Genomic DNA, 22,837 nt, shown 5'->3' on the forward strand with positions numbered 1-22,837 from the left:
AAAGGCCATGCGACCTATAAGGCTGAAGTGTCTAAAGACATCGAAAATTTTACCTTGCCTTGGCTTTGGCCTCGTTGAGGTCGTTCAATATTTGCTGTTCGTCGTGGGCCCAAGCTTATATATCTCTTGAGAAATTGTATATCATTCATAAGATGCATCGAATCTGTATTGTCTCTTGTCCACACAAGTTTGTGGACATGCTTTTCACTATATATTATCAAAGGCTTATTTGACACATGAATAATGGCTGCAGTGCATGCCCGATCCAAACTGATGGCTCGTGATCAGTTATTGAATATCAGTTCCTCCTTGACTGACACAGCCTCATCATCCTCAATCGAAAGGAATGAAGTAGAACAACCAATTTCTTCCATCAGCCTTCCAGTCGGAGCGGAAATTGGTATTGGTCTTGTTATCGGCATTGTTACTTGCGCGTTAGTGCTTGTCATATTACTACTTTTCAGCTGTATCAGAAGAAATCGAGTTCATCGTCTTACAGCAAAGGACCCACCAGTACTCTTTGTGAATGAGGAAGATAATCCGCCAGAACGTCGTCTATCTTCGACGCAAGACTTCGAGATACATCAGAAGACGCCCGATGAAGAACGTTCGCATGTCATGTCACAGCATCTGTGGACCAGCCCCGATGATGTTGCACCTAGATATGAGCCTCGTGAGCAGCAAGAAAGACAGAGTTTCGCTGAAATACAACCGGAAAATCGGGAAGAGCCTGTTGACAGGCAAAACAGACAGCATACTCACCCAACTTCACACTTTCACTCAGACGCAGGCGAAGAAACACCCAGCTACTCGTCCCATCATGATTCCTACGGCTCTTGGACAAACTCTCCATCTAGCATATTTCAAGTCCCCAGTTACAAATCATCCTATTCTTCCCAACAGCAGCAAAAACAGCTTGTGTATTCTTCAAACTCAAACCCAACACCTAGTCAAAGTAATCATTATCAACAAGAAGTGTACATGCCCCGACAAGAATCAATCAAAATCCAACAACCAGTACCCTCTTATAGTCCATGGCGAAATCACAGATTACTGAATAGAGCCTATTCGGCGGGAAGTGCACAACAGACACCCAACCGAGATGAATCGCGATTTCAACTGGAGATGAAACACGAAGCCGCGCACGTTGCAAGTAAAAAAGTCAAGGTAAAGAGAGGAAGTGCTGTAGAAAACCATTCTGCAACCAATTCAGAGCCTTCTAAAACTAGGAAACACCTCAAAGCTGCACCAAAAAGAAAGACTAAAGATAAAAGTCCGCGCGCAATCTCCCCTTTAACAAAAGCATCTAATCTCCAGAAAACATCTGCTGAGCATAATCCCCATATCTTAGCAGAGCCAAAATCAAATCAGAAAGCAACAAATCAAGATCAAGATAGAAAGAGAGATCAGATACCCCATCCACTTCAATCTCATCCTTACTCCCCAATAGAAAACATTGAGATCTCCAAATCTTACACTAAGGAAAATCCTCTGCCCTCACCACCCACCCAGCATCCTATGATCCCCGAACTCGAGGGCTCAGAACAGAAGTTCTTATGACTCTCACAGACCAAAATTTTGCAGGAATTGTGGGGATAGGAAACGAAGTAGGATATTGTTTTAGAATTTCCTTTAGTGTCTGTGTCCATTTATGGATTCTGATAGATCGCTTGTGTGATTTTGGTTTGAGGTATGCATGTATCTAGGATAGAAATATAGCTACCAATATTAAATTCTCTCAATAATTCACATAAAAGGCTTGTATCAAATCATCTGCATGAATTTTCATAATCTCATATAGCCGAAAAGAACGATGTACATACTAAAAGGGGTATCGAAAAGACAACAAAAGTTACCGCCAACAATCTAAATAATTTTGCCCCTAAGCTCCCCAGAAACGATCGTGAGTTGTAGTTAATATATACATTAAGAATTCTTATGCCCCCTAACCCTTCTTATCGTAGTCGTTGTACGTAAAGATATCAAATCATATCATAACATAACATCGTCCTCATAAATGCACACGTGCATGCATTGGGGATTTTCTTACCACTCTAGCATGCGCCGTGACTCGCCCACTACACTCCTACGCCTCGTCATCCGGCGGCAACTCGCCTCCAACCTTCTTCAGCCATCTTAAAATCCTTCCCCTCACTTCATCCAACTCAGTCCCCAAGCCACTTCTCCAAAGCTCTTCTACAACTTTCACTTTCTCCTTCAAATCATCCGTCAGTCTTCCCTCTTCTTCACTCTTCACTGCCTCTAACTCTCTTTCCACCTCTTCTTTCCCTTCTCCCTGAGCTACGCGTTGAGTTGCCATTAATCTGCAATTTGCTGCCGTTACTCCCACTTTGACTTCGTGTAATAAACAGAGTAAATTCGTCTGACTTTCGATAAACTGATATGTCGATTTGCCCGTGTGGACTAACAGTGTATATAAATATTGCAATGGAAAATCATAATAGCTTGGATTTTCCTCGTATTCTTCTTTGGGGATTTGTATCATAAAGTCTTCCAAATCTCCATCTTTCGGAATCTGCTCAACCAAACGACTGAGAGAGGGAGCAATATCCCAGAAAGCACCGAGTTGAACTTCCACGCCGCGAACTACATTTTCTTCGATAATATCCATGAATTCCTCTGTACGCTTGAGAATCTCGGATTCGAATTCTTGTTTGCGTTTTTGAGCATCTTCTGCAAAGAAGGTTTCTGCGCCGCGCACTTTTTCGGTATTTTGGGATAAGCGATAAGGAGTTATTATCATTTCTTTGTAACGATCATTGCGATCCGAGAGTAATTCGTAAACTTCACGGTGGAGTTGCTCACGAGCTTCGAAAATCCATTTGAGAAGGGTCAATTTCTCAATAAGCTCTGGTTGCTCGTCACCTTCTTCCTGGGTAGAAGTGGGATTCTGGTTTCTTGAGTCATTAAAGAGTTTACTTCGCAGCTGTTCAAAAAGATCAGTGGCTGATTGAATACGGGTCATGAGTAGTTCGTTGACAGGAAGAACGACTTGAGATTGAAAGAGTTCAAAGATAGATTTGGCGGCTTCCTTTGATTTAAGAAGCTCGCTGGTGACGGAATCTGCTTCATATGCAGCTGCGTCAGCGTACGAGATTGTTCCAGCTTCAATATCGCGTTGCATACGAAGACGTAGTGATGCCCGACGCTTGGAGGCAGCAGTATTTTGATCTTCCCGCATCTGAGCACTATCCCTCAAGAAGCGTTCTTTAGTGGCATTTACTTCAGTGATGTCGCTCAAGGTACGAACAGTTGTACGGACGCTTGTGAGATCTGGATGGTTGTTGTTGACTGCTGGGTGGTGACGGGGATAAGGTGGGGGCAATGTGACTAATCTTGAAACATCAAGGTGCTCTGGATTTGGTGTGAAGGGCGTTCGTGGAACGAGGGCTGGGGGAACAATTGGCTGAAATACGGGAGATCCTTGATTCGGTTGGTGGAAGCCAGTTTTCTCCTGTGGATATTCGTTGGGACCTAGATGGGCTGGATTACTCGGCCCACCAAACGTGTTCTCCATTGGTGATCCCGAAGATTGGTCTCCTTCACCAAATTGTAGAGCTTCACGCAATTCCTTTGGCATACCCATATACTTTGATTCCCGTTTCGATCTTTCAAATCTCGACGAAGGAGCTCCATCTGATCCATGCTGACTAACTTCCCACCATCTGCTTGAAGGCCTTCCTCTTGAACTTGCACCATCAAGTGCCTCACTAACACTCATGCTTGGGATTGGAGATAAGGAGGGCATATAGCCAGGTTGACTCCACCATTGTGGATTTTGTTGTGTTGGAGCTGGAGATGGCGGACCTGCTGAATCAGCTCTAGATCCAGGTCTTGAATCTGAGCGTGAGGTTGGCCTCGTAGGTGGGCGCGATCCAGATCTTGGTTCAGAATTTTGTAATGATATATTTTCCTTCACGGCCCCTACTAGCGAGCCCCTATGAGATCTTGGAGCAGCTGACGATGCAGGTGTAAATTCACTTGCACGAGACGTCGAAGAGTCTCTACGAGGGTTAGTATTAGGGCGAAATAAGTCCCGAGTTAAATCTAGAATCTCGGATCCCATTGCATCTATAGCAGACGCATAACGGTCTCGACGAATTCTAGATTCATTCACAATGAACTCAGCAAAAATGCGTACACGGTCTGTATCATTTGTTGCACTAGCTTCTCTTTGAACAAATATTTCATGTCTCTCTGCTGCAGAGCAGGCGAAATCATCATTTGGGGACATTTGGGACATTTGACTTGCAACAGATTTGCCTGTTGTAGGCTGGGATGCAGTCGAAGCAGCGATGACTGCGGAGTCATTTTTAGGGATAATCAAGGAAGGCGGACGATTATTGGGAGTCTTTTGAACCATTCTTGACTGTGGTGGGGGAGTTGGCAAGGATTTAAAAGGAACTGATGGTGAGTGTTCTATTGCAGATGACCTGATAGACTCAGGAGAGAAAGGCGGAGTAGGCGCCACTGGTCTAGGAGTTGAGCCTCTAGAGCCAGTAGCAGTTCCATTCATACGATCAGGAGTGGTCAAATTCTGCTGCATGGGTTGGGACGATCTCGGAGTTTCTGAATAATTAGATGATCTTCCGCTCCTCGGAGTTGCCCTGGTTATGGTTTGTCGCCTCGCTAGGGGCACAACAATATCACTAGGAGTAATCGCTTCCGCCCAAGGATTATTTGATTGTTCAATAGCCGATTCAGGGTAAGCTATCCTGCCAGTTCTACTTTCACTTCTTCTTTCACGAATAGTTTTCTCTCCTCTGACTGCTCGCGATCTTGCCAAGCTAGAAGAATTTGAGTCAGAAATAGAATCAGTCGCTGTACTAGAAGCGTTACTCGAAGTATCGATGTGGAGCGCAGGACTTTCTACACGGTTTCGGGGGGATACTGCTGTGGGTGCCTCGTCAGGCCAATCTGATGCTGCCGCAGAAGCTTGGGGTGGAGGCGAGAGTGGAGTGGGCGGAACTGGACCTAAAGAAGATGAAAGCGGTGGTCTTCGCGTAGGGGGAGAGGTTACACTTTCGAGTGTTCGGGTCATACTTTGGGATCTTGGGGGTGGAGGGACGCCAGGCGGAGGCGGAGGTAAGGGCATTCCAGGCTGCCATCGAGTAGTAGATGGATCTCGCGAATGCGCCGGAGATGCTGAGCTGATGGCCCCTGTAGATGCAGCTCGACGGGACCCTGGAGGTAGAAAATTGACCGGGACAGGCTCTGCAAGTTCTTGACGCGTTTGTTCCACAACTCTTCTTGGAATGGGTGGAACTGGTGGTATAGGTTCCCTGTTTGCTGGTGACATTCTGGTATTTTCAGAATGATTAACTTGTCTCCTAGAGAAGCCAAAGATACCATGTGGTCGATCATTTGATCCAGCTCTCGATCGCCCACCAGGTGGAGGAGGGTAATTTGGGTGTGGGGTACTTGGGGCCGGAGTATGAGGGGTATGTGGAATATCTGGGGAAGACCGATATGCCTGTGGTGGAGAAGACATAGGCTCATCTGACGCTCCTGCCGGTCTATTGCTTCGAGGTGGCGAGTATGGAGGTGGAGCTGGAATCACTACTGCAATTGTTTATTAGCTTTTACTACCCCGCGCACACTGTGGATATAATTCGAAATTTAAGAACAATTTTTGAAATCAAGTACCATCTGGATCGTGAGGTGGCCTGGCAGAATAATGCGAAACATCTGAACCACCACTGACGCTGGGAGATGAAGTCCATTGTGAAGGGTTGTACTGTCGCACTGAGCTCAGAGGTGTATTGTACTGTGATGGATGATACCCAAATGCTGAGCTCGGATTTCCAGAAATGGTAGATCCCGGAGTCTGATGATGAGGAGGCGTGACTTGAAGAGATGTTGTGATGGGATTCAATTCCATTCTCCTTCGGAAACCATGCTCTCTATGAGGGTTCATTGTCGTGTCTTTAAAGTCTCCCGATTCTAAAAATAGTAACACGAAGGTGCTATCGCGACAAACGAGACTTAACCTCCACACTCAAGCACTCAAGCACTCAAGCACTCAAGCCAGGCTTTCGTCCTATTGAGACGACTTTGCCTTTGGTCTCATCTGAACATAAAGATGTAAACGAGTTGAGTTGAGTGTGAGGTGAAGTTTTCAAGTTGTGAAGAATATCCCTTTTTTTCACCTACGGAATCGACCACCCTTTAGGTCGTGGTGGGATTTTTTGATTCGAAGGGGCGAGATGGCTGTTTTTGAAGCATGGTAGCATGGCAAGCATGGGCAAAGAAAGATGCTCCCATCCTTACCTTACAACACCACCAACTTCAGGGTTCCAAATACGGCATGGCCCACGATTGGAGTTATCGGAGTTGATGTGCATGATTAATTCTGTCCGCCTTTTTCGTATTGAACCAATTAGATGATAATACAGTGACATTCAGACATGGATCTAGTCTGCTAGTCTTCATTTGACATGTTCAGCGCTTACGAGCTCCCCCTCGCTCCCCCAACGATTCATGCGCCAAAGCGTATCCGTGCCCTTAAAAGGTTGTATTGACGGCTTCGACAGCATAGGAAGAAGATTGAAGCTTTCATTTGATATGTATATGCACCGTTGAGGGTAAGCCATGGGGTGTACCTGAATTAGAATCTGTATATGCAATTTTTGAATACTAAATCATGACAGTCCTTCATATTGAGTTCTCAATCGAAACCTTGAGGACATGTTCGTTTCTCGAATAGAGAATACAGACCAACAATATTAACTATAATTATCACTTACCTAGTAATTAATTCTTAAGGATTATGGAGAGGAATTTGTTGCATGTGGAGCCCGAGACTAACAAAGTGCTTTCTATAGGGTCACTAAAAATAGAGTCATCCAATGTCTTATCTTTTTTTCCTTTCCAGCTTCACCGATTAAGCATCTCACAATTGCAACAGTTAGGATCTAGAGACTTACGAGGATAGGTGATTTGGGCAGTCATAACTTATTGTATTGTGCTTGCTTCGGTATGGAATCGCTACTCTAGCAGTGAGTTGTCAATTCATAAGACATGTGTGAAGATATCTAGGTGTGGTATTGGATGAAAACGTGATTCTGACATCTTTGTATTCATAGAAGTGATGTATTGGACAAGGAGCTTAGCTTGAGCTTGGCAAGTAGGCAAGAGAAAAGGGCAGGAGAAAGCTCATCTGGAAACCGAGGCGGCACTTTCATCACGGTCGGTACTGTGTATGAAAATTCCACTGTGGATCTCATCATGTCGAAATGTCACTGAGCGACATCACGAAGTGAGCATCATTATTAGAAGCTCCATTTTTTTTCTTTCACATTGCTTATCTGACATGGATGGATTGTCAATCCAAGTTCGACGTAATATCGTACAGGAAACGAGGCAAGATTGAGCCCCAACAACATGTTACCGCTTAAGGTTATACAAAGTAATAAAAGTGATGCTAAAAGTATCATTCATGTCTGGAAGCTAGCCTACTGAATGAGGCCTGGAGCTGCATTACTTCATTGCCAATCCGATCTGTACAGCGAAGCTCGTGTTCTGCACAAATATCTTCCGGCCCTATTGAAACTGACATGATACTGGGGTGATAGCTCGTCCTTAGTATGCGCACGAGGCATTGAACAGGAATAACCCTCAAGAGGTGCCATATCCCAAAGCTCTAGATAGCGGGTCCATCAATGGCCATCCATCTTATTTGCTGTCAAGATTTCGCGTCCTCCATTGATTTGCATGAGCGATGTTGTCGTTACAACCGCTTCAACCCTCACTGGACTTTGCCCCCATTCCCATCTTGCCCATACGAAAACTCTTCCGGTAGATCCATTCCCACCCTCCTGGCAGTCAGACGTACTCGCTCTTCTTCATCCATATTCATCCCAGGGTTGTATCTCTCAAGTAAAGTGGCATACATCCTTTGCGCCTTGACATATTGTAGGAATTGCTCTGCTTGCTCGATTGGCGTGCCTGTTTCTGAGGCTATGGTCCTGCGAATGCGGGATTGTAGAGGTGAGCGGGATTCCTGGGTGAGAGGCCGAGATGGAAGTTCGCGAAGAAACGAACGGTAGAGCGAGCGTAGTTTTGTAGGTGTGATAGAGGACATTTTCGTAGTTGCCCGCGCCGATGAGAGTGAGGTTTGAGGAAAGTTGATGAGGAGTGTGAAATCACCATCCTGGCACATCTTAGAATTAGAACTGTCGGCACCAAAAATTCCGACATATTTTCAGCCTTGCAGCCTCGTCCAACTGATATATTTATATTTTCGAGCACTTCAACATCGAATCCCCTTCCAATGTCAACGCTTTTGAGGATACAGTCATGTGCTCGTACAACCCGACGAGATGTGATCTCTGCGAGAAATGTTCTCAGGGGACTTAAGACAATATCACAGGGTCATGATTCTCAAATACCCCAACATATGAATTTTCCTTCTACTAAACTCTGCTACCACTGGGACACTTTACCACCCACGGAAGCTCAACTTGTGCACGCAAATGGATTTTTCACCAAAAAACCTCCCAAGCACTTGTGGTCTACATCGCAATTCTATGCCATGGAGTTTGGAGACAGCTCCGAAGTTTGTTTCTTAGGACGATCAAATGTAAGCTTAATCCTCTAGTTATACTATTGGGCTTGTAGCTTGTAGCTTGATCTTGCTATTGCATTAAATACTATCTGTGGCCTTTAGATATAGAAGACACGAGTTGTTGCACTTATAAATACATACTGACACTGGCGTGTTGTAGGTTGGCAAATCATCTCTTCTCAACGCTCTGCTCAACACCAAGGCAGCATATACCAGTTCGAAACCTGGGCGAACACGGTCTATGAATGCATTTGCGATTGGAGGGCACGAAGGGTCGGAAGATAATAGTGAGCGATTAGTGGTACTGGATATGCCAGGATATGGACACGGTGGTAGACCTGAATGGGGAAAAGAAATCATCAAATATTTGGAGAAGAGGAAACAGCTGAAACGAGCCTTTGTACTAATTGACTCCGAGCACGGAATCAAGGAAAGTGATCGTGTGATGCTGCAAATGTTGCGGTCACAGAAAGTACCCCATCAAGTGGTGTTATCAAAGATTGATAAGATGTTGTTTGCTTCAAATACGAAAAAAATCCCGAGCAATGATAATTTGAAGAATAGGATGACCCGCCTAGACAAAGTCTTGCAAGAGACAAAAGAAACGATCGAGCCGGATCCAGAGTCTGAGGATGCTGACTCTATGACTGGAGAGATACTAACATGCACATCTGAGAAATGTGCTGGAAGGAAATATGGCATTGATGCTGTTAGATTTGCAATGCTCAGGGCTGCGGGCCTACATATCCAACCAAAAATCAAGCTAGCCAAGCAAGTGGATATCATTTCGCACGAAGAACTATTCGAGGGATTGAATACTGCAGACTGAGGATGTATTCGGTGCACATATTTCAAAAAAAAAAATAAGTATGGTGCCTGGTCATACTGTGGTAGTCTAGAAGGATTCCTGCTTTTCACTGGGGATTGGTGGCTGACCACGTTCCAATGGAATACATTGATCTCGAGTCTTAACTCCAGTACTTATATAAGTAATCAATCCGTGGTATGCTTGATCTGTGCGAATGTCAACAGTAGAGGATGCCAGGGAAGCAGAACAGGCGAATTATTTGAAAGATGGAAAGGGGAAGGGTATGGCAACAGTGCTGATCTTGATCGATGCAAGACAATCACCTAGTACTTGCAGTAGTTGGTTGATTGGAGAAAAAGGGGGTTTATTAGTCAATACCAAAATAAACCAAAACATTCCGAATCTGAAAACAATCATCTATCTAACAGATATCCCCAGTTAGTGAAGCCCAATGATAGCTCGTATGTACCTGACATGAACTCTGAATACGTGTCACATGATTGTATTGGATGGATGGTGACTTTTCTGGGCCATGGGGTTGTTCCCGCTAATCGTCATACTGCACCGCTTGCCGGAGGACCTGCAAGTTGCAACTTTCAACTTTTCTAGCCACTACCTGGAAATTGTCGCAACCTGAACCGACACTACCTATCTACCTAAATTTTATATGCTTAATTCTACATACCTAATCGTCTTCAACCAACCTTTACAGAAAAAAGACACCTTCAACCTCAAAATCAAACATCACCCTTTTTAATCGATTTTTTAGACATTCAGATATTCATTCTCTTTGATCAGGAACTGGAAAGTGCGGGGCCAACCGAAGCATAGCCTAGCCTTTACTACCAGGTACATACAGCGCCGGGTCTTCATTCATTAACATCGGAAATTACCATATCAAGCGATTACATAGTGATCACTTACGACGCCATACCTCACAACATCATTCATCATTACGCCGTTGTCGCCTTTCCACACAAACGCGATTTGCGATTGGCTTTCTTAGGTGTTGCATCGTAGCTGGATAGCTACCGAATCTTTGATCGCAATTCTGACATTACAATTAATTTGGTATTGAACTCAGGAGAGATCAGGTCGCCAACATGTCGAAGGTCGTACGAAGCGTCAAGAACATCACGAAAGGATATAACAATGTGCAAATCAAAGTTCGGAATGGTATGATCCTCTTGCCAAACTCCCGACTCTTTTATTGATAAATGATAGCTACGAGTAATGACCCATGGGGTCCGGTTGGATCTGACATGGCTGAAATTGCCCAACTAACCTTCAATTCGTGCGTGCCTTTATCACTTGCCATTGTGAACAGAACTGACACGAGTATCATAGGGCGGAAACATTTTATCAGATAATGGATATGATCGACAAACGTTTGAACGACAAGGGCAAAAATTGGAGACATGTTTTGAAGGCGTTGAAAGTGTTAGATTACTGTCTGCACGAAGGTTCCGAGTTGGTAGTGACATGGGCAAGAAAGAATCTCTATATTATCAAGACTTTGAGGGAGTTCCAGTATATTGACGAGGATGGGAGAGATGTTGGCCAAAATGGTTTGCATTTTCATGATGAGACTAATGAAGCTTGCTAACTATGTTCTTAGTTCGGGTCTCCGCTAAAGAATTAACATCTTTGATCTTAGATGAGGATAGACTTCGAGCTGAGCGCGCTGATCGCAAAAACTGGAAATCCAGAGTCACTGGCTTGGATGAGTTTTCCGAACCTTCAGATGCACAGCCGCGACGACAACGACCACACCGAGCGCAGCGCGCCGACGAAGAGGATGCAGAATACAGGTTGGCTATTGAGGCCAGTAAATACCAAGAGGAAGAGGATCGCAAAAAGCGCGAGAGTAGGCAAGGGGGCGGTGAACCAGACGACGATGATCTTGCTAAAGCTCTCAAGCTCAGTCAAGAGGAAGAAGAATTGCGCAGACGTGAATTAGAAGAGCAGAATGCGCAGTCGCTCTTTGATGATGATCCAATCCAATTATCGCAACCCACTGGTTTCAATGGAGGGTACCAGCAACAAGGAGCCGTCGATTGGTCTGGAAATCCCATTGATTTGCAAACACAGCCTACGGGATATTTGAATCCCTATACAAATTTCCAAAATGCGCAACCTACCGGCTATCAACCTACTGGTTATCAACCTGGATTCTCCGTGCAGCAAACGGGCTTTGATCCTTACGCATCACAGCAACAACAACAACAACAACCGTTTCAACCACAGCCTACTGGATTTAATCCATATGACCAGTTCTCACAACAGCAACAGCAGCAACCTCAGCAGCAACAACAACAACACCTAGAACCAATTGCCCCCGCCGGAACAAACAACCCCTGGGCCACAAACCAGAGCCAGCCACTCCAATCTTTACAACCAATGCCTACTGGATCGAACAATCCATTTGCATCATCATTTGCGCGCCCTCAAACCAGTTCCGCTGCATCCAAACCAACGCTCGCTACTCTTCAAGAACAGAAGACTTTGGGCCAATACAACAATACGTCATCATTCAGCAACACTCCGTCGTTCAGTCCTTCTCCTTCATTCTCGCCACAACCACCCCAAAGAGAAGTATCCGAACATGAAGCTAAGCTCAATGCGCTTCTATCTAGCGGAGATGGAATGGACACTTTTGGAAATACAGGAAACCTTAGAATCCCAGCTCAGCATACTGCACCGGGAACCTTTGTTAACAGTGCAGGTGCTGGGTTAGGACGTATCCACGAACAACAAACCGGCAACAACCCATTCCTCCAGACCCAATTTACCGGCATGCCACAAACGACATATCAAAATAACGCTGCTGGCGCGTTCGGCAACAGTCCATTTGGTCGACAAGTGCCAGCCGCCACTGGACCAGCTGGTATGAACGGCGGCGCAAACGGATTTAACCAATCGAGCAATCCATTCGGCCCCAGACCTCAGCAGGGACAGAACGGACAGGGTGGAGATTTGATACAATTTTAGATGGTAGCTGGGAGGCAGATAAGAAGTGATACATGGCATTGTTGGAAGAGCGGAAAATGGAAAGTATAAAGTTTTGCACTTCGACATGGAAATTATTCGGAAGCCTTGGATTGGTTTACGCATGCCCCTTTGCTTTACAGGCGCGAGGTGGCTTTTCTACATTCTTCTATTGTTACAATCCTTCTTTGCAATCAATCTATTTTTCTTCTCCGAAAGATTTTTGAGTGCATTGTGAGATGAGATAACTTGATATGCAATTTGGGTTGGATGGAAAGAAGAGGATAATATGGTTTGGGGATATTGCAAGGCTTCAGCTTTAGGAAGACGGTGTAGTTAGAGTAGATTGAGTTACGGGATGTGAATATCGTGATAAATTGAATAATGCTGTTCGCTAATTTGGTGTAATGCTGAGTGATACCTGATGCCATTCGACGCGACTTCTGGACAGATTCTTCGACTGGCAGGTATGTGTTTTCAATTTGAGATCACGAATGTCTTTCTCGTGGTGTGGATGTGGTATCCTGAAAATGTACTGTAATTATGCATACCTACTTGCATGAAGGTAGTGCAATACCCTGGACTCTCTGTAACCCAAACCGACGCCTGCACTCCTTGCTTTACTCCTTGATATGATTGATGGTATAACGATGTGATATGCACGGAAAACTAAAGACAAAAACGTCATACTGTAATCAAAACAGGTCCCTATCTCCTATCCTTCTGCTCCAGTACTTCGAATTGGCCGGGATGATTTTGTTTTCGATGAAACGATGGAACAAATCGGTGGACTGCTTCCAGAGGCTGGGGGAAGGTGGTAATCCAATGGGTGACCCGAGACCTTGATGAGGATGAGATGATATATTGAGTTTGGGGGTTTTCATTCATCCCATACATATTTGAATAAACTCTTCTCTCCCTACTCCGCCTTTGCCCTCTAAATCGAATTCCTCTATCATCGCTCGCAGCTCGTCTTCTTCTAGTCCTTCGCCTAATTCGTGCGCTACTCGCCGTAAATCTTCAAGGGTTATCATGCCTTTGTCGTCGGTATCGAATAGAGCGAACGCTCGCAGTATCTCGTCGCGAGGATCGCGCGCCGCTATTAGATTCCCGGCGATGGTTTGGAAGGCCTGGAGAGTGAGTAGCAGACGCCCAGGGGGGATATTGGGATCGCGTATGCCGTTGCGCGCTGCGGTGTCGGGAGGTATGCCGTGCGTGGTTAAGAGAGTGAGGATTTCGGGTTTGGGCAGATCGAAACCGAGGGCTTTGAGGGCTACTTTGAATTCGTGGTAGTCGATTCTTTGGTCCTTGTCGTTGTCGAAGAGAACGAACTGAGGGGTTTGTTAGCGCATTGTTTTGATGTGGGTTGAGGAGGAGGGGCAAATGCGATGCGCGCGACTCGTGATGGAGTTGGGTCGTTTTGCGCATGGTGTTTCGTGGGATATGTGTAAACATACAGCTTCATTGATCTCTTCCCTCTGTTCATCACTCAAGATATTCATTTGAGCATTAGCCGGCGGGGCCATGGCCGGGGCGGGAGCTTGCGCTTGGGTATCCTTCGATAACCTTTCTTTCTGCCTCAAAGCCAGAGCGGGTTGTGATTGAGCAAAAGCTGTTGTGGTGGGAGGGTTGCGTATGTTATTGAAAGGACGCGCGGGGAAGGAAGAATGCGGTTGACTTGTTGATGCCATCGAACACTTTTTTATTTATTTAAAACACAGTGCGCGCAAAGTGGGAGCAATTGAGAAAAAAGTGGCTATTAATTGTAAAATAACGTGTATCAAGCAGGTCTAGAGAGGACGGGTCGTTGTTAGTGGCTGGGAAGGAAAGCTATTATTATAATTTTGTCGGACAGGGTGGTGAAGTGGGACGGAGCGATTTGATGTAGGTGATTATGATGGGTTGATTGGGGATTAAAAGTGTAGGGTGCAAGGTGGTGCAAGGTGGTACTACTGTTTCGAAGAATCGACGCGTTAAGCTTTTGGAGAAAATTGAACCTGAACGCGTCGAATGAGTGCTGCACTCGAAAATGGGCGTGATTAGTCATCACGGTCGCATGGAAGTTGGAACGGTACCATCGATCGACGTATCCCTCTCTCACTACCCAATACCGGTAATGAAGATGTAATTGGGTGAACTGGTAGTGTACCAAGTATGAGATATGAAGTACTAGATAGCTCGAGGTCGAAAGCGTGCATGCATGGAGTTGGGGCCGAGTTACTTACTGTACGGAGTCCCATTCCATCATCATAGTCAAAAGAGCCAAAAAAGAGAGAAGAAAGCTTTCATAAGACGGAAGGTAGTACTTACTAGGCAGGTGGTAGGTATTGAAATCGAAGGCGGGTCACGCGCACAGCATCAGGTGATCACTCACATACAATTGTATGGATTGTACGGATCGTATACGAACGGGAACCTTGGCTATGAATCTCTGTAGAGACTGTGAAACTTCAAGTATCAAATCATATTGTAGAGTTTCTTCCTCAGGTACAAAGAAGAGTCATATCACAGAAAGCCTAACATGGACTTCTTATCTGAGGTAGGTGGCTAGCCATACAAATGTCAGATGTACTCATGAGCAGAGTCCAGATTTCCAAGGTGCAATCAACAGCTGTATCATAATATCTTCATATCGAGATATCATTAGTCATCCGCCCAAATACCAGCTGTACTACCCAGTACGTACAGTACTCATACCAACAACAAGATGATATTTATCCAAGGCAACAGTGCCTCTCAAAGGGGTTCTTGATATCTGCTTCATTCACTGGCTAAAATTGTATTTTCATATATTTATTAATTGGTTGCATCAAAGTTCCCTAGGTAAAGGTTCTCCAATTCTCAAGTTCTCAAAAGCTCTCATTGACTTTCGAGGCCCATGTTCCCTTCCCTCCCCTAGCCGAACTTTCTTCCAACGACCATTACAATTAAAGCGCGTTCTCCTACAAATTCTCTAATCTATCACCAAAACAATTTCGGACTTTCAAATCCAACTTCAATTCTTCTACCACACATCATCCAACCACTTTGTTATTGATGATCTTTTTGACACTCTCTTTACAATTTCTAATGTATGCGACACTTTCTCGATCCTAAGCGCAATTTCTCCATTTTTGCGCGTTCGCCTTTTCTGCGATTGTGATCAACCTCGTCTCTCCACAAAGAGAGCGACTTTCCAGTTTCGCAATCTGCTACATCTAGCAGCGATTCAGATCCGCTTCGCCTACTGTCGATAATCAATCAAGATGTCGTTCGGGGGAGGAGCATTTGGTAGTGGCTTCGGCCAACAAAATAAACCGACGGGATTTGGAGGAGGTTTTGGTGGCTCAACTACAAACAACAATACCGGCTCAGGTAGGTCAACCCTTTCAATATTTCTTTACATATAACTCGCTGGGCGTCGGGAAAGACTGAGGGGGTTCTGCGATCCCGTTGAACTCATTACTTACTCAAATCGTCTCTTGCAATAGTTTTCGGTGCACCTGCTCCCGCTAATACCGGCTTCGGTGCAAATAACAACACGGGTGGTGGTATGTTTGGAGGTGGTGGAGCTTCTTCAGGCTTTGGTGGTAATACCGGTGCCAGTACTGGTATGTCGATGCTCTAATGCTCTAACTTTCTGGGTGGTTTTGTTTAGCTTGATAGCTTGTTTTACCTTGGATCGCATTCTTGTCGCATTCGCCCTTGCCCTCGAATCGTCCAATTTAGATCAGCGGCGAGTCATCTTAACCATGAAACCGAGTTTCTTTCAAACTACACGTTCCAGCAATTTCTTTTTCACTCTTTGACATTTCGGTTGATGGTGGGTTACTGACATTCTTCACAGGTTTCGGAGGGTTTGGAGCAAAGCCAGCAACTACTGGATTTGGAAGTACAACCGCAACAACAGGTGGTAGTATGTTTGGAGGTGGTGCCGCGACGGGAACAACTAGTGCATTTGGCGGTGGTGGATTTGGGAGTAGCGCTGCGCCCACAACCGGATTTGGTGCTACCAATACTGGAGGTGGACTGTTCGGAAATAAAACTGGCGGCTTTGGATCTGCTCCTGCTACAAGCACGCCTTCAGCTTTTGGGGGAGGTTCCGGATTTGGAAGCACTGCAGGAACTGGATTTGGAGGAGCTGCTGCAAGTACCCAGTGCGAAGGCACCCAAGCCGTCCCCTTTACAGCATTTGTCGAGAAGGAGCCAAATTCCTCTATGCAGAACGCATACCAAAGCATATCCTTTCAACAACCCTACAAAAACTTTACGCCCGAGGAACTTCGATTGGCCGATTACACCAAGGGTTTGAGATATAATCAAAACCAAGGTGGTGGTGCATTTGGCACAAACACAAACTTCGGCGGATTTGGTAGTTCCAACCAAGCTTCAACGGGAGGTTTTGGTTCTACAAATAACGCCACGACAGGTTCAACCATGTTTGGTGGCGGATCAACAGGCACGGGTTTCGGTACAAGTCAACCAGCTAGCACAGGTTTTGGTTCGAACACCGCTACAGCTGGCGGCGGACTCTTTGGTGCCGCAAAACCCGCGACTGGTGGGCTCTTTGGTGCTCAACCCCAAGCACAGACTGGTGGTGGATTATTTGGATCGACTACCAACAATCAAAGCACCGGAGGATTTGGTTCCACAGCTGGTGGCTTTGGATCTACCAATACCAACACTGGAGGGGGTCTCTTTGGCAATAACAACAACAACGCCGCTGCAGCAAAACCTGCCTTTAGCTTTGGCAACACGCAACCAGCAGCCACCACCGGAGGCTTTGGCTCAACGGGAGGTGGATTTGGAGCGACCAATACAAACACTGGAGGAGGTCTCTTTGGAAATACTCAACAGCAGCAAAATACAACAACTGGATTTGGTGGCGCCGCTCAACAACAACCAGCTACAACTAATGCTTTTGGAGGCGGCTTTGGATCTACTAACACCAACACTGGTGGAGGTCTTTTTGGAAATACCCAACAAAAGCCAGCTACCACTGGCCTTTTTGGCGCGCAACCCGCTGCTTCAAATACTGGAGGATTATTCGGCTCGCAACCAGCAGCTACAAACAATAGTCCTTTTGGTGGTGCAAATAATACCAACACCGGAAGCAGTCTTTTCGGTGCCAAACCAGCTGCTACAGGCGGTCTCTTTGGCCAGCCTGCAGCTCAAGCCAACACTGGCACAAGCGGCTTATTCGGTGGTGGTGGTGGTTTTGGTGCTTCAAATCAAAACAATCAACCCCAGCAAAGCTCCGGCCTCTTTGGTGCTAGTCTCGGAAACAATGCCAACCAGCAGAAACCTGGCGGATTGTTCGGTCAGTCTCAGCAACAACAAGGGTCGAGCTTGTTTGGTAACACTGGGACCCAGCAGCAGTCAAATTTGTTTGGTTCATCAACACTTGGCCAACAGCAGCAGCAACAACCTGCTCAACCCCAAGGTTCCATCTTTGGAACAGGTTCCATCTTCAACACATCACAACAGGGACAAGGCCCACAATCTCTCAGCACTAGTCTTAACGATTCTAAAGCTTATGGCACTCAGTCTATGTTTGCTGACAAGGATAAGACTAATTCAGAACGTCTCCAGAACCCTGGACCTCTCGCAACCCCATTGTCAAGTGCTAATAGACAAAAGAAGGCAGCTGCTCTTCCGTTGTACAAGCTAAACTCATCTGGTTCTTCGCGATTCAACACTCCTAGCAAATCTCTTCGTGGAGGTTTCGGTTTATCTTACACCCCAGGAAGCGTCTCGACTGCAGGAAGCACTCCTTCGATGTTCAGCAGCAGCTTACTGAGTGGCAACCGAGCGTTGAGCAAGAGTATGTCTAGTAATAGCCTTCGTCGCAGTTTCCACAGCGATGATAGCATTTTAGCACCAGGCGCATTCTCGTCTAGCACCAGCACAACCTATGCAAGCGGCGGAAGCTTCAAGAAGCTCATTATCAACCGCAATGTCCGCTCCGACCTTTTCAAGAACCCTGTCACTCCAGATCATCCTGCCGAATCTCCTAACAAGTCGATTATTAAGAAGCAGGTCACTTTCGAGACACCAGCATCGTCACCCAACGCCAGTGTCAATGGTAGCGTCAACGGTACCCCCAATGGTTCGGCCAACGGCACTGCTAACTCCAATGGAACCGCATCTGCTAGCCCATTACACCCTGTTAACAATAGTTCTGTGCAGAGCCCTGATCTTACCTCACCTGAGATGACAGAAGTCAACAAGAACAAGCAACTCGCCATCGTCAATGAGAAGCAGTCCAAGTCTCCTAAATCTCCTCGTGATTCCTCTCTCGGCGACTACTGGATGACGCCTTCAAGGGAAGAAATTGAAAATATGACTCGTGCCGAACGTCAAAAGGTACACAAATTTACAGTCGGTCGTGAGGGCGTTGGTTACATTCAATTCGGTGATGTAGTCAATCTCAATGGCATCAATCTTGATGATATCTTTGACAGGATCGTTATTCTTGAAACTAGACGCGCTGAAGTTTATCCAGACAACGCACCTGTCCAAAAACCTCAGGTTGGGTCCGGACTTAACGTCCCGTCTACCATTACCCTCTTTAATTCGTGGCCTCGCAATACCTCTAAGAGAGGAGTTGATGATGCACGCTTGAAGAAACATATCAAGAAGCTGAAGACTGTAGAGGATACCGAATTCGTGAGTTACAATACGGATGATGGAACTTGGGTGTTCAATGTTGCACATTACACGGTTTATGAACTTGATTATGGAGATGAGGAGGACGACGATATGGAGGTCGAAGAAGAAGATGGTGGCGACTTTGGCAATAGTACTCTCACTGCTCCTCCAGACACACCAACTCCGCGAACTCGTACACCAAAGGCCACCCCTCAATACTTCGATGAGTCCTTTGCGTCTGATATGGATTTGACACAAACAGAGTCAGATCCTGAGGACACATTTGAATTTAGGAAGAAAAAGATCCTTCCAGGCGCATTCGATGACGAGGAGGTTTACTCAGATGAAGAAGTCGCGGATAGCACATTTGTTCAAAACCAGGAGTCTTTTTTAGATAATCGCTCCGTGGGTTCACAGTCAGAAAGCGGCGTCGAGGAACCAATTGACCAAGACGACGTCTACGAGGACGATGAATCTGTCAGTATCGTGGATCAAGAGATGGCGGGCTCTTTTCCAGCAACTGGCAATACCGCGGAGCAAATGGAGGACTCGCAAGAAGAAGATGATACGGTTGAATTTGGGACACCTGGTGCAATTGTGAGAGCTAGAGCAAGAGCGCAAAAATTGGACACACCATCCAAGCTCCGATTTCCAGCTGCAAATGACTGGGCGGCTACATTGAGAGCAACTGCCAGCCCCAAGAAACAGGATCGTGCCGTTTTGAAAAGTCTTATTGATGTCCACGGAAACGAAAAGCAGTCTGTCTTGGCACAAACTGAAGTTCCAACAACTAACAAGGGCTTTTCAAACACAAACGGATTTGCATCGTTTATGGATGTTCACAATGACTTGTTTGGAAAGGTCGCAAGTCCTATCAAGGCTTCCAATTACAAGAGGGGCGATAATTTTGAGGTTGGTTTTCCTTGCTAAACATTCTTGTGAGATGGTGATAATTAATGGGGCCGTTCGCTGCGCCCACTCATGTATCTAATATTTATGTAATAAAATGCTAAGAAATCATATTTACAGAAACCTTTTAACAAGAAATCCAAAATTGGTGATGACGAATCTGAAATGCCAGAAGAGGATCGTGCGTTTCACGACTCTGTTAAACCAAGCTGGGGCCCAGATGGAACCTTGGTATATGCCGCATCTGCCGATTCCAAACCATTTACCAAATCGCGTCGAGCTCGTGAGAAGGATGGTCTGCTCACGATTCAAAAGAGTGGTATTGCTGAAGCTAGTAATATCCGGTTCGCTAAATTTTCCAATGAGTCTTCAGCGGATGCACTTAAGAAGCACCAATCTTTGACGGTCATCGAGAATTACGATGGTGTTCCTTACGCATCATTACCAGAGACATATTCCTTCCTAGACTTCTTCGACGAACGAAATGTTCGAGATCCATCAGTAGCTCATGAAAAGCTCGTCTGGGAACTTGCCAGCATTCTTTTTGACCATATTGAAATTCCTCAAGAACTGAATCACATTGAAAATGCAGTTGAGCGCCTACGCAAAGACAAATTGTCTACATTTTGGCAAAATTTAGTTGCACAGGCATCATCTCAACATGTTGCAATGGCTAGATCCTGCGAAGAGAAAGCGATCGCCTCTTTGTCCGGTCACAAGATTCCAGAGGCTTGTGGACATCTTATCAATGGTAAGAACTTCCATTTGGCTACACTTATTGCAATGATTGGTGGCAAGGAAAGTATCAAGAAAGACATGCGCGAGCAGTTATTACAGTGGCGAAACACAAAAGCTCTCTCTGAGTTTAGTCAGCCAATCCGTGCTCTCTACGAACTTCTTGCTGGAAATGTCTGTTACTGTGAAGGTAACAAAGCACCTCATATGGAAGATCGTATTGAAGACTTCATTATTTCGAAACGTTTCGGGCTAGATTGGCGGCAAGCATTTGGCTTGAGATTGTGGTACGCAATCAAGGCAAATGAGGAGCTCGATGTCGCAGTCAAAATCTTTGACAAAGAAATGGCAGAAAAAGAGACATCCAGACCTCACGCTTGGTACGTCGAACAGAAGATTCCTAAATTATGGCAAGACGACCAGCTTCATGAGCGCGAGGATCTTCTTTGGGGTCTATTGAAGTTGTATACCTACGACAACGCTGACCTCGAGGCTATTCTACGACCTGAGAATTCACAACTATCGCCCTTGGACATGCGCCTTTCGTGGCAACTGAGCCGGGCCATAACTTCTTTTGGTGCATTGGATTACCAAGGCACCGCCGAAGAGAAGAAAGACCAGACTACCTTGGCTTTTGCCTCTCAGCTCAATAATGAAGGATACTGGCTCGATGCAGTATTTGTTCTGCTTCACTTGTCGTCGACCAACGCTCGTGCAAAATCCATCCAAGATCATCTTGCTCGACATGCTGCGAAGATCGGATCTGAAGATAGTCAGAGCTTCATTACCTTGGTACAGCATTACAAAATTCCAGCATCATGGATATGGGAAGCGAAGGCATTGTACACTCGAAGTGTCAGGAAGGATCCATTAAGCGAAGTCGAATTTCTGACTAAAGCCGGATTGTTTGAAGAAGCTCACCGTACGTTTGCAAAGGAAGTTGCCCCAAAGGCAGTTATCGAATTCGACTATGCTACACTTCGCAATATTCTTGCCAGCTTTGCGGGCAAGGAGGATGCTATCTTGGAGTGGCATCTTGGAGGCGAGATTTATCAGGACTTCCTCACTTTACTTGAATTCCAAAAGAAGAGCCAAGAACTCGACCTTGCAGTATTGGACAGATTGTTGGCAGGGTTACCGGCTGTCGTGGATGAATCGCGCCACCCCGCTTTTATGGAGACAGTGGCAATTGAGACTATTAGTGGATTGGTGGCAAAAGCGGTGGTGGACATGGAGAAGAAGGGCGAGGTAAGAACATTCTGGCGGCCCCCTCTTTTGACAAGTACTAACCACGTCAAACAGAATGTGGATTTACCGAAGGTTTTGAGACTGCCCCTCACAGAAGACAGATACTTGAAGCACACCATCGATCTAAGTTTGGGATACTACAGAAGTGTAATGGCTGGTGGAAGATGATGAGTCTTGTTACTTTTACATAAATTGCATACGAACGTGTGAGCACTGGGAGATGACGCAAATCTCATTTCATTGATACGGTCATTCAGAATGATACGATACTTACGAAATTCAAGGGATTTGAGGGATAGCGAGCAAGGGATGGAGGATTAAGAGAAAAAGCCTTGGGAAAACCAACTGTAGTATATCTTGTAATTAGCATAGCGAATAGGTAGCATTTTAGATAGGCACAACATCATGCATGAAATGGCAATTTTGATGTTCTACAAAGCAAAGTCTGTTCATGCATTTGTATCTGCTCTCTCGTATCTTCAAGAAGAAGGGCGTTTAATGAATGTGACGTATTTAAAAAATTCTACTTGTAGATTATCATTTTCTTTGATTGTTTCACCACATTATAAAAGAATAATTCGGTGGCTGGTTAATGTAACAATTTTATACTTCCTTAAACACTTCTTTTTGGGAGTAAAGCAAAATCCAAGCAAGGGAAGTCGAAGACCTCCAACAGACAAATGCTTTGATCGCCCGATCTTCCTCTCTCTTTCCTTCCATCTCTCACGTCACCATATCCAATCGTCTAAAGCCATTGCATTAGTTCCATATCTTCAAATGGAAAGAGCTAGCCACATGATTGGTCCAGCCACGCAGTACAAGTAGTACATGATGCTCTCCCTGCATCATTTGGCCACCTCCGCCAATCATTGACTGAGACGACAAGAGATGTATCCCTGAAACACACACCAATACTGGGATTAAGCTAGACA

The 22,837-nt window shown here is 45.5% G+C and overlaps 7 protein-coding genes across 7 annotated transcripts; 4 read left to right on the top strand and 3 right to left on the bottom strand.

The window, feature by feature from the left end:
• Positions 1-243: 243 nt before the first annotated feature.
• On the top strand, positions 244-1,560 carry Bfra_006714 (uncharacterized protein; the record flags this gene model as incomplete). The annotated part of the gene is made up of 1 exon (XM_037337084.1): positions 244-1,560. The coding sequence occupies one exon, from the start codon at positions 244-246 to the stop codon at positions 1,558-1,560; it is 1,317 nt and encodes a 438-aa protein (XP_037198450.1).
• Positions 1,561-2,086: 526 nt separating this feature from the next.
• On the bottom strand, positions 2,087-5,938 carry Bfra_006715 (uncharacterized protein; the record flags this gene model as incomplete). The annotated part of the gene is made up of 2 exons (XM_037337085.1): positions 2,087-5,583; positions 5,668-5,938. The coding sequence occupies 2 exons, from the start codon at positions 5,936-5,938 to the stop codon at positions 2,087-2,089; spliced, it is 3,768 nt and encodes a 1,255-aa protein (XP_037198451.1).
• Positions 5,939-7,768: 1,830 nt separating this feature from the next.
• On the bottom strand, positions 7,769-8,104 carry Bfra_006716 (putative ras guanyl-nucleotide exchange factor protein; the record flags this gene model as incomplete). The annotated part of the gene is made up of 1 exon (XM_037337086.1): positions 7,769-8,104. The coding sequence occupies one exon, from the start codon at positions 8,102-8,104 to the stop codon at positions 7,769-7,771; it is 336 nt and encodes a 111-aa protein (XP_037198452.1).
• A 189-nt stretch (positions 8,105-8,293) lies between these two features.
• Bfra_006717 (putative gtp binding protein) lies at positions 8,294-9,416 on the top strand (the record flags this gene model as incomplete). Its single annotated transcript, XM_037337087.1, has 2 exons — positions 8,294-8,602; positions 8,748-9,416. 2 exons carry the CDS (start codon positions 8,294-8,296, stop codon positions 9,414-9,416), a joined length of 978 nt encoding a protein of 325 aa, XP_037198453.1.
• A 1,082-nt stretch (positions 9,417-10,498) lies between these two features.
• Bfra_006718 (putative enth domain-containing protein) lies at positions 10,499-12,386 on the top strand (the record flags this gene model as incomplete). Its single annotated transcript, XM_037337088.1, has 4 exons — positions 10,499-10,571; positions 10,620-10,689; positions 10,743-10,963; positions 11,014-12,386. 4 exons carry the CDS (start codon positions 10,499-10,501, stop codon positions 12,384-12,386), a joined length of 1,737 nt encoding a protein of 578 aa, XP_037198454.1.
• An 881-nt stretch (positions 12,387-13,267) lies between these two features.
• Positions 13,268-14,074, bottom strand: Bfra_006719 (putative cell division control protein cdc31 protein; the record flags this gene model as incomplete). Its single annotated transcript, XM_037337089.1, has 2 exons — positions 13,268-13,714; positions 13,841-14,074. 2 exons carry the CDS (start codon positions 14,072-14,074, stop codon positions 13,268-13,270), a joined length of 681 nt encoding a protein of 226 aa, XP_037198455.1.
• Positions 14,075-15,628: 1,554 nt separating this feature from the next.
• On the top strand, positions 15,629-22,073 carry Bfra_006720 (putative nucleoporin sonb protein; the record flags this gene model as incomplete). The annotated part of the gene is made up of 5 exons (XM_037337090.1): positions 15,629-15,737; positions 15,854-15,973; positions 16,210-19,925; positions 20,043-21,905; positions 21,960-22,073. 5 exons carry the CDS (start codon positions 15,629-15,631, stop codon positions 22,071-22,073), a joined length of 5,922 nt encoding a protein of 1,973 aa, XP_037198456.1.
• Positions 22,074-22,837: the final 764 nt, after the last annotated feature.

The sequence above is a fragment of the Botrytis fragariae genome (genome assembly GCF_013461495.1).
Source record: "Botrytis fragariae strain BVB16 chromosome Unknown tig00000000, whole genome shotgun sequence".
Taxonomy (NCBI): Eukaryota; Fungi; Ascomycota; class Leotiomycetes; order Helotiales; family Sclerotiniaceae; genus Botrytis; species Botrytis fragariae.